This window comes from Choristoneura fumiferana, chromosome 7 (genome assembly GCF_025370935.1).
Source record: "Choristoneura fumiferana chromosome 7, NRCan_CFum_1, whole genome shotgun sequence".
NCBI classification, from domain to species: domain Eukaryota; kingdom Metazoa; phylum Arthropoda; class Insecta; order Lepidoptera; family Tortricidae; genus Choristoneura; species Choristoneura fumiferana.
In genome coordinates, this window is record NC_133478.1 from 5,694,773 (window position 1) to 5,714,006 (window position 19,234).

At 39.1% G+C, this 19,234-nt stretch overlaps 1 protein-coding gene across 7 annotated transcripts in view; it reads right to left on the minus strand.

Annotated features, from left to right (window-relative positions):
- mnb (minibrain) overlaps positions 1-19,234 on the minus strand; it is a 169,196-nt gene that overhangs the window by 124,261 nt on the left and 25,701 nt on the right. For 6 of the 7 annotated variants that reach the window (XR_012451553.1, XR_012451554.1, XM_074089924.1 and 3 more), the window contains exons 2-3: positions 14,537-14,715; positions 13,395-13,496 (exon numbers count right to left, since the gene is read on the minus strand). Coding sequence is in view for 5 of the 7 variants with exons in the window: in XM_074089924.1 (XP_073946025.1) it covers positions 13,395-13,496; positions 14,537-14,715 (281 nt within the window). In the remaining 2 variants the exon portion in view is untranslated. The remainder of the gene's footprint in view (positions 1-13,394; positions 13,497-14,536; positions 14,716-19,234) is intronic. The other variant, XM_074089926.1, reaches the window with a different exon arrangement.

The following is a 19,234-nucleotide window of genomic DNA, read 5'->3' on the forward strand; positions in this document are numbered from 1 at the left end:
AAGGTGGGACATATATATCTCCTTTTATTTTATATCTCCTATATATACCTTTATAACCTTATAATTAACCCTTAATCTAATCTAATCTACCTCTTCTTTAAACGAGCAATTTGTATATATCTTTCGGCGATCTCGGAAAAAGGCTCCACGATTTCAATGAAATTTGTATGTAGGGGTTTTCGGGGATGGAAAAATCGATTTAGCTTGGTCTTATCTATGGGGAAAACGCTTGTTATCGAGTTTTAGCCCGAGCAAAGCTCGGTCGCCAGGACTGGATAAGTATTAGCGTAGTGAAGACGATAAGGAACGTTACGTTGTCCACTAATTGAGAAGGGCTCTCCTGACATCTATGGATTAGTATGAATGTTGATACATGCCATTAATGGGCGTTCGACCTCTCTGAAGTATAAGTGCTGTGGACTTTTTTGGTATATCAAGTAACGTTGTACTAGTCTCGAATCTCGCAAATGTTTGAGGATAGTTACCTATCGTTTCAAAATCAGCTCTGAGGAAAATCTCCTTACTAATAAATCTCCCACCAAAAATTGTGATAGTGATATTTTGTAGTGTTCAATTAACATGGAAAGATAGCAAGGATAAACAACTATGTCATGCAATTCGTTGCCTAAATCAGATTAAGATAAAGATACCATTTCGATTCCGGGAGTTTCAAACTTTCAAAGTTTCAGAATATATTTGAGGCAGCGTGTTTGCGAATGTAGGCAAGCATGGCTCCAGGCCGCTCATATGACTTACAATAAATGCTGCTATCAACTTATCAGTCGACGTCAGAACGAAAACGAGAGTGGGCGGTTATCGACGGCGCGTGCGTCTCCGCGTCACACCGGCTCCGCCATTGACGTCACTAAAGCCAATTATATAACTAGATCAGGGATTACTTCCCTCAAACAATTCTAGTGTATCATTGCACGGAAATCTATTTTTAACAACAAAATCAATAGTGCCCTGTCCGTTGTTTAAAGCGCTTTCTTCCACTCAATTTACCCGCTCGTGGAAATTTGAAACAACCAAGAGAAGTACAAACGGAAGTGCAAGATTTATACATTACAAAACTAGAAAATCCTGTTTCGGAGCTGAGCAACACCAGAATAGTTCACTGCTCGTCTCGAGTTAGCTGGAAAGCAAGCGCACACTGGCTTGAAAATATATCCTTTATTTATTCAGCATCGTTATTGGCAATAGCTTTGGCATCAGATGGTATTGGCTGGCATTGCAAATTAGGTGTTAAATATGGTTTCGAACTTCAGATTGTGCAGTTGGAGTATACGTGGTAATTTTTCCTTTTCATGGTAATGATAACGGGGTATTATTCGTGTCGTATGCCTACGGGGTTTCCCCGTAACACAGTATGGCGCCGGGGTAATTAGTAAACAAGCCTATAAATTACAGAGAAACAGAGTAGACCAGGCCACGGTAGGTCAAAACAATTTTCCGCTGAATAATTATTTGTCAACGACAAGGACGCGAGAGAAATCCGCGCTGGCAGCCGCCTGTGACAAAGTTTGATGTCGACACAATATTAACAAAAGAATAAAGTACCTACCTGTAACATTAAGCTTACAACTATTAGGTTAACCCACGTTATAAATCACTTTAGAGTAATAAGGTTCGAAGAAGTGACTACTGATTCAATAATTTTAATGATCACAATATTAACAAAAGAATAAAGTACCTTCCTAATATGTAACTATAAGCTTATAACTATTAGGTTTACCCACGTTATAAATCACTTTAGAGTAATTAGGTTCGGAGAAGTGACTAGTGATTCAATAATGATAATGTCGTATTAATATTAAGGCGACAACAATTAATAGGAGACAACGTGTAAAGCGATTAGTGTGGAATTTCCAATTATAGCGATGAAACCGTGTCGATGTTATGCACCGCGTCGCCTGCGTCCTCAGATTCGTATTCGTACCTGCATGAGATCAGAGTGAGTCACCATTGGCCATTGCCACATCAGCTGACTCATTGAGCGGGCCCCGGCGAATGGGAACGCAACTCGCGAATACCATTGTTGCTCAATTTGTCCTTAAATCTACAGATGACGGTGCATCAAACTAAAGAGATAAAACACGTGAGAATTGCCAGTAGACTCGTACAATAATGACGAAACGGAAAGTCGAGACAAACAGCTGTTGCTCTTCAAGAAAACATGTTATGCCGGCAAATGTTGAGAAACTTGGTAACTTTCTTCAGACTTTTAATTTGAGACATGCAATGTTTTTTGCTCCAATTTTGACTTAAATGAGAAGTCGAGAACTCGTACAAATTTCAGACTTAGTAAATGACTAACTATTTATTTCAGAAACGTGGCGTGGAAATCTAATAATGACAGCCAATATAGATGCAGTGAAGAGGAAAACTATTTCTAGGGTTCCTTATCCGAAGTGCATTCAATTACTAAGCACTAACAGACTAAAACTGCTACTATACGGAAAAATCTTTTTCACTTCTCATGCTCGTCAAGTTCGTGTTTATGCAGGATCTTGGCGACATAAAATGACTTATATGCTATATAGTACATAAAGTAAAATCTTCGTATAAGACCAAGGTAGTCAGTAGATGTCAACAGCCGCAAACAAAAAAGTTCCTACATATATTTTTTCAATAATTTTTAATTTATTTAAAACCAAAAATCAATAAAAATAATTCAATAAAACTTAAAATATATAATTATATATAAATAAAAGGTACATAGAAAGTGAACAATTGTTTCCACTGTTGCTATAGTATATTGTATAATATAGTTTTTAAGTATTTTATTTGTAATTATATTTTTATGAAAAAATGACTTTCTGCCAAGTTTCTTGCGGCGCATTCTTCTTGGCAATGATGGTCTTTCCGAAAGCGCTGGTAGTTTAAAAATTGACGTGTAAAAGTGCCCATTGCGGCCTATTTACTGAATAAATCATTTGAATTTTTTTTTTTGCTATTTCATTTCCTCGCAACTCGCAAGCAGAGTGTAAAACTCGAGCATTACACCCATTTTCCCCTCGACGTGTCTATCCACCCTCGCCATACCGGCTCGGATGGCTAACGTCTTGGGTAAAATGGCTCGTTTTATGCTCTTGTTGTACAATCTACTATTAAATAAATTGTTGTTAGGTCCTAGTCGTACTTGGCTGGTTTTTTTTAATAACTTCATTGTATGGAGCGTTACTGGCGCCGAGTTGCTTTATCGTGTGGGTAAAACCAGCATGATGCATGGCAGTACTGTTTATGTTTCGAATGTTGGTTCAAATCAAGTTATATTTTATAGTACAAAAAGACTGAGTAATTCCGAATTTGCTTTCAGTTGAAGATTTTAATGCTTATTACTGTATTTATAATCAATGTACATACCTAATAGGGAATGTCTGAAAAATTTAGAAACGCTTGAAACTTTTTATATCAATAGGAATAACCTTTCTAATTAACAGAAAAAATATCAGATTTTTAAATAGCATCATTTAATTTTAAAAAATGAAAGTTTTCTTAACCGCCAAATTACGACAGTCCGGTCGGCTACGGGTTGTTCCATATTCCAGAATAAAAAACATTAAAAAAGAATTTTTGTGTCTTTGACTAGATCGTTTTGACAGGTGACACTCTTTACCGGGCCGAATAATACTGACATGGAAGTACCGACCCTGTTTTTCATGTACACGCCCATGGAAACTGACATGAGCTTCTATGGGTTTGTAGATGAAAAACAGGGTCAATATTTCCATGTCGGTATTATCCGAGCCGGTAATGAGTGTCACCTGTCAAAACGGTCGAGTCAAAGACACCAATTCTTTTCTAATGTGTTTTATTCTGGACTATGGAACAACCCGTAACTGTAACCGACCGGACTGTCGTAATTTGGCGGTAAAGAAAACTCTTTCATTTTTTTTTATTAATTGATGCTACTTAAAATCTGATATATTTTTCTGTTAATTAGAAAGGTCATTCCTATTGATATAAAAGTTTCAAATGTTTCTAAAATTTTCAGACATTCCCCATTAGTCTAATTACGACAATTTTAATACCTAGCAAAAATTATTGCCCGAGTGGTTTTTTGGTGCATTTATTGTATAATTTGGTATGAGCATAAAGTTTTGCTTGTAAACGTGAAAAGCTTATAAGCTAACGTCTCGTCAGCTGTTTAGACAATTGCTAAGGTGCGGTCGAGTGGAAGCCGTGACTCAGCAGCCATCAGCTGATTCATTCGACGGCCTTGCATGCACCGACTACGATGGATAACTATCGTCTTAAGCCGTAATTAAGAATACCTAGGAAGGACTTTGAAAAAACTAATTATGGATGCGGTCAATTGTGACGCAATTACACGCGTCTGACGTGACTGATAGAATACGTTTCCGCAAAGTGGCTCGTTACGGTAAGCTAAGCGTTCCATCTGGAAACCTATCATAAAGGCTTGCTGATAGAAATTCATTTAGGCGGTGTTTAGGTTAGGATTTTTAGTTTCAATTTTTTCCTACCTTTAATAATGAAATGAACCATTTTTGACTAGTATTATAAAAAAGCTCTACTATAAATATTTTTGCGAAGACATAGCCGATGCTAAAACTACAATCGTTTGGAAACGAATAACATTTACTTTTAGAGGTTGGTCCTGTGCATACTGCTCATGAGCAAAATTAAATTGAATTTAGTTAAGTTCATTCGTTCACGCGATAACTGTCGCCGATCAAGTTTCGGAAACAAGGTGACACAGGTGACCTAAAGGTGACCTCGGCTCAGACGCTTACGCAGTTCGACGAACTCGCGTTATTTTTGTTAATATTTCCACTTATTTCTCATACACGACAATACACGTATACAAGTTTACATACTCGTACACAATTGTCTAAACAAGCCGGCGCGGCTCTATGTCTGTATTAATCCGCTTACCTTCAACGGATAACCTTGAAAATGTTGAGATGCTGAAATTATTATTATAAAACTGTCTAGACAAGACGTAGCACCTTGTACGGAACCAGTTTCGTGTCGACGTAGCTGATCGAACAGAATCCCTTAAAACAGAGGGATCGACTGATACAAGAAAAAGGTTTGGGTTAAAAAGAAATATATAATAAAAGTAAAAGGATGAAGTGTATTTACCCCCACCGTGGTGGGCAATAGAGGCGGCCGCCAACTAATTGCGAAAAACGAGATTAACGCTCTCTGTAGAGGCACTAAACGAGGATGGCTCTGTTTACCACCCCAGTTTCATTCCTTTTACAACACCACTAATAGACTTATTTTATTACAGAGAAACGCCGAGGTATTAGCAACTAAGTAATCTTCATAAAATTAACACTATTAGGACTGTCTACTGCGGCCTGTCTAGTCGCAGATAGGCTTATTTGCTTAATGGATTAATAAGACTTTATAGGCGATAAGTCGGTTCGGTCGTCTCGTATGGTTATTTCGGATCCGAGTGGCGAATTCCGCGTTGTGTCCGACACGGTATTGATTTTTTTGCAACAAATATGCGACGCTCGTTCGGTTCACGGTCGTCTCACAAAAACTAGGTACTGCATTCCCACCATGGAGAATTATGCAGTCGGTGATCTCAGGAGTCAGAATTACAAAAATATTGGCTTGGCATAAACCTAATTTAATTGTTGATAATGTTCATATGTTTATAAATACACACACACACATTTATGATTTGGTGACATTTATGTAAATTATAATGTAATGATGTATTGAATGAATAAATAAACTAAACTAAACTAAAACTTTTTTTTTGTATTCTGTGATTTGAAGATAGTGTTTTTTTTTTTTAATAATCTTAAATGCAGAGTAAAGCTGCAAGAATCGCCAACGGTTTGCCAGGCGGGCAGCGCGGGCTTGGGCGCTGGTGGTTAATTGCCGGTAACCATACAAACGAGATTACCGTCCGCGCGGCCGCTGGCCAGCCCGGACTACGGCCCGCCCAATCGCTCCTGACACAATCCAATTACTGAGGCATTGTTGTTTTAAAAAACGCCGTTTTAAACTCCCTACTTGGATTATGTGGCTTTGCGTTTACGTTAACTTAGATTCTACTCCTGGAATCTCGTTTGAATTACGTTGTTCAAGGCTTGTATAAAAACCTAGGCTAGCGAAAAGTTGATCTGGATAATTTGAACAGGTCAGCAGACAAAACGACCCAAAACTTCAGCAGTTGATGTAAATGAGGAGGGGGGGGGGATTCTCATATTTTTTCAAGCCAACAATTGAGAAAATTAGACCCCACTCAGCGGTACAATAATATCCAGCAAACTTAGAAATTAATTTGGGGCATGACAAATTATTTCTCTCGAATTGAATGAAGACATTATTATAGGGGTGAAATAAAAGCTGCGGAGTCGTTTTGAAATGTTAATTTCTGGAATGGAACCGTTATAATTATTCGTATTATTCCAATCTCAGTGGTGGGAAATATCCGATAAATGGCGTGTTTATAGCCCACGACGGAACAAGGACGGCAGGCACTAGTTACAAGTGATTTAATGTATGTTTTCATACATTTTAAAATTTTATTTTATTTGAAAACTAGTGAATGGATCAAGCGTAAGTCTTAGATTAAACTGTTAAGTAAGCTACTTTGCACAAGCTTTTACTAAAATGTTCTCTTTTTAACTTCGTTTTAACGAAACGTCAGCATAAAAATATTGTAGAAGACATAACTTCTTAAATAATGGTAATTCTTCACACAATCGTCAACTTAAAAAAATACACTAAATAACTTGTTCAAAATATACTAAGCGGCAAAAAATCTGGCCCTCAGATGTACTTATGCAGAAATAGGTAATTTTGTATGAAGAGTGGGCCAAATTTTGTGCCGCTGAGTATAGTTCAAATTACCCAAATAATTAATCGGAATTTTTCTGTGTTTAATAAGGTGTATGTAATGTACTCTACCAAATCCGGCCTATCAAACATCGATATCGAACAAACAATAGAATCGAGTACCTTTTAACTAAATATTAATAACTATCCGACTAGTTTAAATTTATAATTGACTAATCAGTCATTTAATTAAAGGTTACACGAAATCATATTAACTTCATAGGCAGAATACAGTTTTAAAGAGTAATTTCCTTGACCGGGTAATATTAAAACAGGTGATTTTTAACAGTCTAACTTTAAGATGTGACGACAGTTCACCAGAAATTGTGAAGTAAACTCATTTCATAACTTTTTAAAAGTCCCGAATACATAAAAAAGCTAAACTAGAAAATATGATTTATAACACACTGCACTAGCAACACAAAAGATAAAAACCATACATAATAATACGTAAACAAAGCAAAGTAAATCAGTTACTTAATAATCGCCTTGAAACATATAATTATCAGACGCGTTATGGGCATGACATACATTCGAAACACCATTAACTGATAGCATAGCTTGATATCTGCCGCCGTTTAAAGCCTTGTCGCAGCCCAGTATAAAACGTACTTACTTAATTTAAAATGAACAATACCGAATCTAAAATGCGTATTACCAGGCGGACTGAAAGTTTCAATACGGCAGTCATTAGCGTTAACTTTAAGTGTGACAAGGTTGTATTAGAAGACCACCTGAGAAACAACGTAATCGAAAACGTGAACGTTTCCGAGTAAATCCCCTTTGGTTGGCCAGTCAAAGTGGATCCATGAGGGTTTGTCATGTTGGCTGGCCGCGGAAGATTTACAGGGGATAGCTAGTCTGGTCGCGGAGGAAGGCCGCGCGATGTCAAGTAAATTTTAACACGCAATTAGTAAAGCGGCGGACACCTTGGCACCGATAGCCTGGCTCGTGTAGGGACGGCCTCTGGTTTCCGCAAAATTTCCAATGTACTATTGTAGAGCCCCATAGCAACGAGCGGTTAAATTCAGTAACGACATTCGAGGGAGGCCGCGAGTAGTTTTATTGTTGGGTGCTTAACTCGCTTTTTTCGGTATTAGGGGCTTTGGCAACAAATGTCGATCATTGTTTTTGTGCACGCAATCTGTCGGTTACGAACCGTATAACAATATAATGAAACCTTTTCGTAGCAGTTCTAATTCTTTTCAATCAAAAAATTGTTTTAACTGCTATAACCATTTATATTCGGTGTTCACAATTTAAATATGTGCAAATTGCGTGACGTTGGGAATTTCAGGCTTTACACATTTCGAAGTGAATTCTAAATATGCGTTAACTAGGACTTGATTATCAAGGTAGGGATTGTACAACAATGACATTATTTTCCTTTAAACGGGATGCAATGCATGTTACTTAACAACATTATTCTTGACAAATTCAAAAAACATGTGCGTACCTAATACTAAACTTACAAGTATGTAATAATTTAAACGTACTCAGTAATGTAGCCCTGAAGTGAACACAGCTAAATAAAATGACGAGTTGTCGAAATCCTTCGCTAGATCCTTGGGTGTGTGACCTCTTCCGGGCAAACTTTCGTTCCTTATAAAATTAGAGTAAAAGTTCAGGGAACGAGGACTGGTACTCGAACAAATTTTCCTCATTCCTAATGTAAGTACAAACGCAATACTCGTACGCACACGACGCTCGTAAAATGATTCGGAACGCCCCGCACCGCTTAGCATAATATAAGGTAACGTACTATAGCACGATATTTTTTAGTTAACACAAACACCTATTAACACTTTAAAATTTTACATATTTAACTTTGAAAATATGTATAAATAAATACCTTGCGAAATTTAAGGTAAAAGCACAGTGACTTAGCTACACGGAGAACGAAAGTTACGAAAAACTAGAAGCACACTCAGAATGTCTACAAGACTCGTTTAATCAAATATGGCGATGACTCACGGACCGTGTCTCGCAGCAGAATCGATGAGAAAAAAAGTCTTTACTCTCTGATTGCAAGTAAATGTTATAGGCGATTAGTCAGTAGTCTTGTGTGAAGGCCTAAGAGTGTCCGAGCGGTAGGCCGGCGCCATCGCCTGAACAGTGTAATCCGGGTAGCAACAGCATGTGACGTCGCGCACTCACCTTGACTCAGTTTAGTTGGCCAGCTTGCATTACAGTTCTCTACCAGCACTCGTGATCAAGAGCTTGTATGTTTAGTTGCAGACAATTCTGGTGCAAACTACCTATATTTATAAATCAATATTTCAGTTATCTGCGATTCATGTTCATCGTCTGTTGAAAGCATATTTATCACGCGGTGAATGTTTCTTTTATGATTTTCAACAAAGCTGAGACTGTAGAATCAAGTTCAAGATTACAGAATTTAGTTTTAAAGCAACCTTTATCACAACAGTCGAGAATTCCAGATGCGTGCATCATGATTCAATCTCTAGTCTAGTATCGTGCCGGTTGCTAGTTGGGTTTTCACATGAAATGAAGCGTTACCATGAATGGGCGATATCGTTAATTGCCGGATAACTCGAACAGCTGGTGTTCCGCCATTCGTGTCGTATAAACACGATAAAACTCAACAAAACAAGAATGCGAGCGATGGAGTGAGATTTAATTGTGTGTGTATCTCTAAGAGATCTAACATGATGTTCTATGTACTACTAAACTAACACGAGTTATGTACTATTTTAGAACTCTACATGAGTTGAAGATTTTCAGGCTAGAGATAATAATATTGTATGTATGTATGTAAACTCTTTATTGTACAAAAGAAAAGAAACAAAACACAATTGACAAACTTTGAGATACTTGTACAAAGGCGGACTTTAGGCGGATATTAAGCATAAAACAAAAATATTATGATTTTACTCCTGCCGGTCTAGTGTCTACCTAATACCGAGTCAACAAAAAACCCAGAGTTCTGAGAATTCAACTGGCGGTATAACATGTATAATATCCTGTCAGGTTGTTACATATCTTGTTCGTAAAGGTGGTTAGATTCCGATCTGCGGTCTCCTCGACTCGATTGAGTGTTAGCATCGACCGGCCGGTTGCAAAATTCGCCCACCAGCCTAGTCATTGTCCCCAGGTATTGCGTTTAGTGCAGTTGCCGACAGACGTTGCTTCATGTAGAATAATGTCTCATTTGAATACCCTGTCGGAGCGGTTAACGATATCGCACTAGTTATGATTCAGAATATTGCATAGCAATTGATCAAAAGTGCACAAAGCTTAAGCTTAAGTCGGGCTATCTCTATGTAATTTATTTGTTTCATACTATCGTGAGTAATTTACTTCTGGCAAACAAATTCCAGTGGTTGTTCAAAAGCGGTCTTGCAGATGGTAGGTATGTCTGATTTCTCTGGGTTGTCACGGCACGGGAAACGTGGTACGTGCTTCTAAGACAGATTTATTGGAAGGAACTGAGAAGTAATTTACAATGATGATTTTAACAAATTAAAGCTTTCTTGGGTCGAGAGTAGTCGTAAAAACAATGAAAATTATAGTCTCAGTTTTTAGAGAAATCGCATTCAGCGAAACATGTAAAATTTTATCAAGACTACAACTGTCGTATTCACATACAAATATAACAATATGTACCTAATACCGATTAATAGTTTCAGAATGCGAAAGGTAGGTATCTATATATCTAATACCTTTTAACGAGCAATTCTTGTACATATATAATATATATATAATCAGAATCTCGGAAACTGCTCCAACGATTTCGATGAAATTTGGTATGTGGGAGTTTTCGGGGATGACGCTTATTATCGAGTTTTAAAGCTCGGTCGCTCAGGTACTAAGCATGATAAAAGTAACCATGCATTAACAATTATACACCACAAACCTGAGGAAAGCGTGAGATTACTTGCGCTGCACATGAGTATTTTGAATGTACGTTTATAATATCTAGTATCAAACGACAAATGCTCACGGATGTTTCGCGATTGGCTCTAGCAAATCAATTGTCAGCCAGCGGAATGTCAAAATGACGCAATTGGGTCATTTGAAACCAGAACGTGGTCAGAGAAACCGCAATATGGTGTTAGCAAACAGCTACCCAGGTAAGGAATACTGTCGCTAATATAACATAGTTTGTATCGATTACTCGCTCGATACATGTTTTCCACTGAATATTTACTATCTTTTAACTTCCATAGAATCCGAATTCGAATTATTTCGAATGATTATTCCTAGAGACTGAAAACAAAACAGGAATCAACGAAATTTTCGGAGATAAGGCTATTGACAATAATAATATTGTCGAAAATATTTCCAACGGCGCATTAACTGTCAAAAACATGTTATTACCAGAAAGTGCATGTTATCGATTGTTTTCCCCGCATGTGCAATAGCTATAAGTTTGAATTTTTACGATCTGCTGACGTATGGCGTTAACACTGAGTTTAGGACCACTGTTTTATGATATGAGTCATCGAATTCGTATCGTCCTATAATTAGAAAATGCTCGATATAAAACAAAAGCTGTGCAAAGCTGGATCCGTTTTACCGCGAAGCGTGTGCCTCCCACGTCGGACCGTCACAGCACGGGTCGACTCCTGGCGTGGCGCCATGTAAACACACGACCAAATAGGGCAACGACCACACCGCAAACTCAAATAGAACGGCTATTAATACTGGTTTAAAAATAAAGTGAAAGCGGGGAACACGTGTGAGGATCTTGAGATTGATTGCCGATGAGTTTGGGAATGAGCGGTGATTTACTTGAAGTTAATTTACTTTTAATAAATTTGGAACAAGCTTGGGACTGCTCATTTTATTTACTAGAACCTAGTACAAAAAAAAGTGTGGAGTACATTATTCATCTAAATTATTCAATGGCTAATAAACAATATTAAAACACAGATAATCATGAAAAAAACATTGCACAATCAATTATTATCTCATTGTTTTCATTATTACTTAAACCCGTTGTCACCGAAACTACGAAATGTTCTACAAACAAAAACAAAGCTACGTATCTGTTTATACACAATAATAAAACACGTGCTCAGAGACGTAAATATTTGAATAAAGCTAATTAAAGAAACAGCTGGGCGGTTAACTAAATCAACGGTGTAGCTTTCATTGAAATTAATCCTTTGTTAGTATCTGAGGCGATGCATTTGAGTTGCACGCGTCATAGCAATCAGTTCGCGGAAGGATGACGCAGTAGCCGCAGTACAACGCACCGTGCAGCGAAAACCAAACGCCCTCGTGACTGTAAAGGTCACACACACCAACATGCTAGAACGCAGTAGGTAAGCAAAACATTGTGAAAGACGGTCAAATGCGTAGTTACATTCTCTATACGGAGCTTTTGTTTAGTACCTACATATCGATACAGATTATCAACGGTTTTGCTATTTTTATGACCGGTTACAATGTTGCTGCAGATAGGCACAAAATCAATAGCAACCTTGCTTGAGGTTCGAGCCATAACAATACGTGAGTTCGATGAAATCTCAACTGGCAGTTGTCTCACCGCCGGCGAGGAAACGATTGGCTATCGACTATTTTCTCGCTCAAGAAACGAACAAAAGATCCTGTGTGAGTTAAAGAGACATATATAGTTGATCGCTGGCGGTTCACACTGCCGGCGAGAACTCGCTCTTACATCTTTTGTCGCAGCGACAAGAGCTATAAAACTCGCTGAGCTATAAAACTAGCTCAGCGATACTCGCTCAGCGCTGTTAGCTTGGCGGCCGCCCGGCTCGAGCGAGTGGAATGAGTAATCGCCCGTCGTGCTCGAACACTCGCTTTTCACTGCTCGCCCACTCGTTTCTAGTTACTCGCTCTGCTCGCTTCTCGCTCATCGTCGGCGGTGGGACAAGTGCCTAACCGATGCGGCCCAAGGATAAACGATTCTCGGTACAGGAGTAATTTAACTTTCATATGCAAAGTGGGTGCACTGAACACGTTAGCGAATTTCGTCCCAAGTACCGGCCCCGGTCACTGTTTTCATTGAGGAGTTTTTTTTATTTACGACCCAATAAATTTTCTCCCACGCTGGCCTCCTAGCAACGGATCGCCCACGACCGGCGAAAAAGGTCGCAAGTGAGTGGTGTGTGAAGGCGATTTTGCTAAATATTTGCTTACAAAAATCAAAAGCGGCACTTACAAAATTGTATTTTGTCAGTTTTTTCAGCTATGACGCCCAATGTTTTTACATATTAAAAAAGCACGGTTCCAAATCAATCAAAATAAAATGACAAAACCTTTTTTATTTACAAATAGTTCAAAATAATAACGCACTTAAAACACATAATGTAAAGAGTAACCGAGCAATTTCGACAATTTCCGCTTGCATCGTATAAACAATGATTACGAAAGTTGGAGCAGAGCGAACAACAATAGCCGCGGCAAACGCAGTGGTAGTAAGTAAATTAATAACCGCAGGTGACACCAGTTAATTTCGGAATAATCGAACAATCGGAAATTATTCGATGCGATGATCAATTGCAAATTACGCCGCGTACCCGATTGTTCGTGTAATATTAATGTGTCGCTCTATATTAAGATGAAATATGACTTACCTCGTTTATGTGTTTGTAAGTTTTGATGAGGTCTACGCTGAGTTTCCGTAGGGGTGCCGTTGAGGGGTCCCGAAAGTGGTGCGGTATTCGGGCTTGCATGGCCTGTACAATCGAAAAATATACGTTACTATCAGCTCTGCAGTATAACTGCAGCAAAAAAAAATGTAAAGCTAAACAAAACATAAGCAAGGAAGCTGATGGGGATAGAGGCAGTTCGCTAAAACGTCTAAACATTATAAATAAACACATATTGACGGAATAAATAATGAATGATTTATACTAATAATAGTTGACAAGTGGATCAAAGATGTAAAATGTGCGTAATAGAAGAAAAGCATGCTCTAGTAAAGTGCATATAACTCAAACCGAATGGGCAAGGCTGCAGCGGCTACAGCCGAAGCATAAATGTTGGAAGCAAAACGTCTGACGCCTGAAGCGGCCCCAGAATATTCCCGTAACTCAATCACGGCGCGCGCCGTTAATAGCTGGAATATTACAGGCTTTCAATAACGCGGAGATTATCTAACAAAGTTTGTGTTGAAGCAAGTTAACTCTGACATAAAAAGAAAGAAACCCAATCATTTCACGCAAGAAACTCTAGTCGGGTACATCTATTAATGAAGTAACCGGGTGTAGCTATGGGTGTGAGGTGAGACGGAGCATCCTATCGATCGTTGTCACTATTCAATACAAAATAGTGCTTCAGTGAAAACTAAGTTCTTTGTACCCCTTAATTAGCGGTTCGTTACGGGCTAATTTATTTAGTTGCGGTAATGTCTAGACGCGCGTTATTAATGTTCCTTTTAATAAGATAAAAGATGGAGCACGCGGTCCGCCGGTTAAATGTGACTAGGCGCTTTGAGTGGCATTTACGTCTCTAATCTTACACGAAACCAGTTCATAAATTCCCTACGTACCCTCCGTGATCTCGGCAGCTTAGGGCTTTGGTGCTTTAGTAGCCCAACATGACGTACGCAATTCCATCACTCAATAGGATGAAGCGGACTAAATAGCGTGTCGGAATGTTCGTCCATCGATTGCCAGGCGTCGCTACTATCCACAGTTCCGACTGATATAATTGCAATGTTATGACGTTCGCGCATCATTCCCTATCCCAGCAAACTGCCTCGTGTATCATTTACCTGGATGGGGAAACGGTAGCGGCAGAAAGCCCGGGGGTTGCGCGCGTCGGCGCTCACCTGAATGTCCGAGGGCGCGCTCATCGAGGCTAGCTGCTCTTCGGCAACCAACCGCCCGTACAGCGGGACATGGCGCCGCTCGCCACCGGCGGCTTCGGGCATGCCGCCGCCGACGACACCCACTGCAACAAAACATAGATGAGTTACATTGTAGCAGACATTGGAACAACGATTTAAGGCCCTGTAACAATGAACACGTTTTGCTTCCTGCGGACCAGTTCACTACCATAAAATGTAATGAAAATCTATTAGCTGACTGAACCGCCAGGACGCAGAACGCATTCAGTGTGCAAATACTGCGATAGTATTCGCCATTGTTTCAAATAAACAAAAATAAAACAAAAACTTTTGTCTCCGATTTGTAATCTCTTATCAAGGCGCATTAGATTAGAACTACCCTAATTTTTGAAATTGCACATGGCCATGTTTACTATTGTTATTTAAATTATCTTCATGACCGGCTTGATTTACGTTCCACTGTTGCACAGACCTCCTCTCAGAAAGAAAGGGCATGGGCTATAGTTCCTATTCTGGCCCAGCACCTACAGATTGTCAACTTCACATCACACATCCCACGACGCGACGGCTTATTATTATAATGCTGCGCGGGAGCATGTCACTCAAGCCGTTATAATAAGGTATAATAGTTCAAATTGCCATGTGAACGAGTCACCTGTTCGCCCACCCGGCGCCGGCTCCCAAACCGACAAGTGAATCGTGAATCACCATGACTCGTTCTTGCGTACATCATTATCACACGTTTATGGTGATATCAGATCGATGACACAATTGTTTAACTATCAATTCTAACAGGCAATAAGGGAGTGCGATATTGTATCGGTAATGCAGTCACAAGGCAAGTAATGGTATAACGGTGAGCTAAGTAGTAGACTAATGAATTTCGGTTGTTGGTACACATTCAGTGCCAAGAACCCGCTAGGGGAGTTCTCTGTTCGTAGGCAGTTTTCGCTATAAAGCGGAAAAACGCTGCTACGCGCTACGAGCGTAGCGCCGTAGCGCATGTGGCCGCGAATGTGTTGGTGGATTAGCTCCTATAAAACCAAAGCTCAAAGAAAAAGAGAATAATATTATACTTTAAAATTATCGGAAGCTTGGAAGAAAGCCTCAATTCCGTTCTTATGAAATGAAATAAACTGTCGCGTATTGCTTTAGGTACTTCAGGATTGTAATTAAATGAAAAACCGGTACGGCTGATAGATTGATTCCCACAGATACCATTACTTCACAAAAGTACTTTGAATCTACCTACATAGACAGAGCAAAACAACAGTCAGTTGTTTTCAGCAAAACAATACAAGAGTCAGATAAAAAAACTGATATTTATTTAAAAAAAATGCGCAATAAGTGTGAATAAACTTTTACAGTTACAGCTAATCCGGAATGTGAGTGTGAACTTTCGCGCGTTAAATTCAGAGGTCGCAGACAAGTTAATTCAAAGTTATTTATGTACCGTCTGGCCCGGGTTGAAATTTCATAATAAAAAGCAGCCAAGTGTTAGTTGCAGATGTAGTACACAGAGGAATACAACCAAATAAAGGGGGACTTTTAGATGTACCGACACTGGTCCAGTCACCAGCCATATCTGACACAACAAAGCGTGCATAAGTATCTAATACGACTCTCGCTATTTCTAGGGCCTTCACTGTGGCACAGGCGCGGTCGCAGCCTGAAATTTTGGAGGGGGTCACTAATAATAATACATCGCGGCTTAGGGGCAAAAAATTGTTTTTTTTATTTTGTAAATTTTTAGAAGATTTTTCAATTTGATGTGTACGTGGGGGGGGGGGGTCATGTCCCCTGTGACACCCCCCCCTTCGGACCGCGCCTGCTGTGGCAGATATTTCAGGTGGGTGCGCCAAAGTTGGCATAATTTTTCAACTCCGATTATTGGAACTCCGAAAATGTTTGTCATACAATTTTGTGTCATAATATTCACTATTAATACTTAGTCACTATTACTACCGATCATTACTCCGAAACATTTAAAACCATAATGGCAGTTGTCATAAATATCTCTTGTACTCCTTTTTTTTGTCATACTTTTTTTAAGCATATTGTTTTGTACTCATAAAACTCCATTATCATATATTTTTAAAGCAGACTTATTTATAGCTATAAGCTTCACTGTCATACAGTTTATGGCCTGCGTTGCTTTCGTTTAGAGAAAAAAAATGTGATAAAATAAGTATTTCGATGACAACGCCATTAATGGGCGAAGCAATCACCATCTGTTGGATGTTATTACAGCAGACATTATTTAACCACAATAGATGTAAGTAACAAAGAAAAAACAATTCGTCAGCAAATCAATTTTATATGAATTTTACCCTCAATCGTCTTATAAGTTTTAGTAGATATCAGAAATGTAGGTTAGGTTAAGTTAAAACTGCGACCACCTCAAAACCGTACTGCTACCAGTAAAGTAGGTTAGGTTATGTTAGAACTGCAACCCCTACAGAACCAAACTACTGCCATTCATATAGGTTAGGTTAGGTTAGAACTGCGACCACTACAGAACCAAACTGCCAGCAGTAAACTACTTTACTTAAATTGTGATTATCCTACGATAATCACAATTTAAGTAAATAATCTCATCAATATCATCATCTGGGCCTATTTCTTTTCGTTTATTTTTGTTGGAGGCATATTGATAATAATGTATAAAAACTTTCACTCCAGTTCCAACATAGCATTAACGTTAAATTAACGTAAAAAAACTGTATCAATACTGAAATGTTATGATTAACAAGTTTATTGAAATTGATGATTATGAATGAAAGAAATATGAAAACCAGCATTATGAGTAAAAACGTATCTTAGTGACAACGTTATGAATTACGATATTCTGATAATTGACCATTATGACCTCAGTTGGTAGTAGTACAAATTTATGACAAATAAAATTATGAAGTAAAAAATTCGGAAGAGTGATGATTCTGGCTACAAATCGGTAGCAGGAAAAAAAATCGGAGGATCGATTTTATGCGAGTCAATATGGACCCATTTCAGGTCTATCAGTGCTTTCTGCAGCTTGCATTTAGCTAGTCCTTGTGGTGTGGTTGTGGTTCGACAGGGCGAGGCATATATAGAAGCGACATCAGGATAAAGCCGACATTTAGGGCCAGTACAGACGGACGGACTGCATGCCAAGTGCAAGGTAATCGCAACTGCCGACTGTCCATACATTTTTCGTTGCAGTTCGATTGCAGTTGTAATTGAAATGTATGGGCAGTCGGCAGTTGGCAGTTACGTTGCAATGCAACTGGAATACATTCCGTGTGTACTGACCCACCGTATTTAGGTACGTCAAAATTCTCATTCATCGATTTTAATAAAAATTACCGGACTAAGCTACTTCTCACACAACAACAAAAATAAAAATAACAAACACTAACCTCCCTAATTACCGCTACTCAACCCAACTTAGAGCAACACAACCGTACACCATGCTACCAGATGGTAGACACGCATATCTTGCATAAACTTAGCTATCATTAGGTCGCGGGCGAGCAAAGAAATTCTTTTAGTTCCTTAAGTGTATACCTTTTTCGATCGCTTTACTACAATGAAGCAAGGTGAAAACTGAAACACTGGACACAACTAAACATTCCCCAGACCAATGGTAGTCAGAGCCCGTGGTATTTTTTTGGTAGAGAGGAAAGGACACGTTGCCGTCTGCCAGTATAAGTGCTTTATGTTCAAATAACATCCAGAGCAAGACATACTTAAAAACATGTTAAAATTATCAACATCCGGTTATCTCCACGCGCTCTGAGATGAATGTACAGCGTCGATTGAAAATCAGACCACATCCGCCTATTAGCATTAAAAACGATTTCTTACAATAGACTAGTGCACTTCCGTTCAATACTACCATTGACTACAACGAACGTTACAGATCATACGATATTCATTTATTCATCAGAAGTGGGTGAACAATTTCATTGGGGTGACCAAATTTAAGTGCAAATCAAAATTTGTCGGAGAAAGGTAGAGCAGGCAGTGAAAGCCCGAGTCGTACTTAGAGACGGTTCGAATGACATCTAATTTTGCATTTATAAAGCGCGCAATAAATAGTGGCAAGGTAGGATATCCCTCGAAGGTGTCGGCGGGGCGAGGCGGCGGGAGGCGCGGAAGGGCTCTCTGCTGAGCGGCTCGGGCCGACGAACGCTAAGACGTGTCGCTACGTCACCAGTGCAAAGCCGCCGAGAACCGGCCGCCGTGCCGATGCCGGCCGACAACCTGTGGTAGCTATGCGAGGAATGCGACTGCCTAGCCGGCCGGACGGTCGTGGGCGGTGCAAGATACCTACGTTTGCACTCAACAAACGCGATTTTGGAAGACTTCTAACCAAATGCGTTTCTTTCTTTGCTTGATTAAAACATTACGCAATCGGATGAGGTTTTTGCGGTAAGTAACAAAGTTATACTTCTAAATGACATGTGATAACGAAGTCGTGAGTTCCAATCCGTCATGCCGTGATTCGCTTAGAAATGAACAAAGTGGTGTTATCACTATGTAAATAATGATACAAGATCACGTTACATAGTAACCGGTGCGAAATAGCAATGACCTAATAAAATGACGATTTCAAATTAAGTTTATTTTGTCAAGTGAATA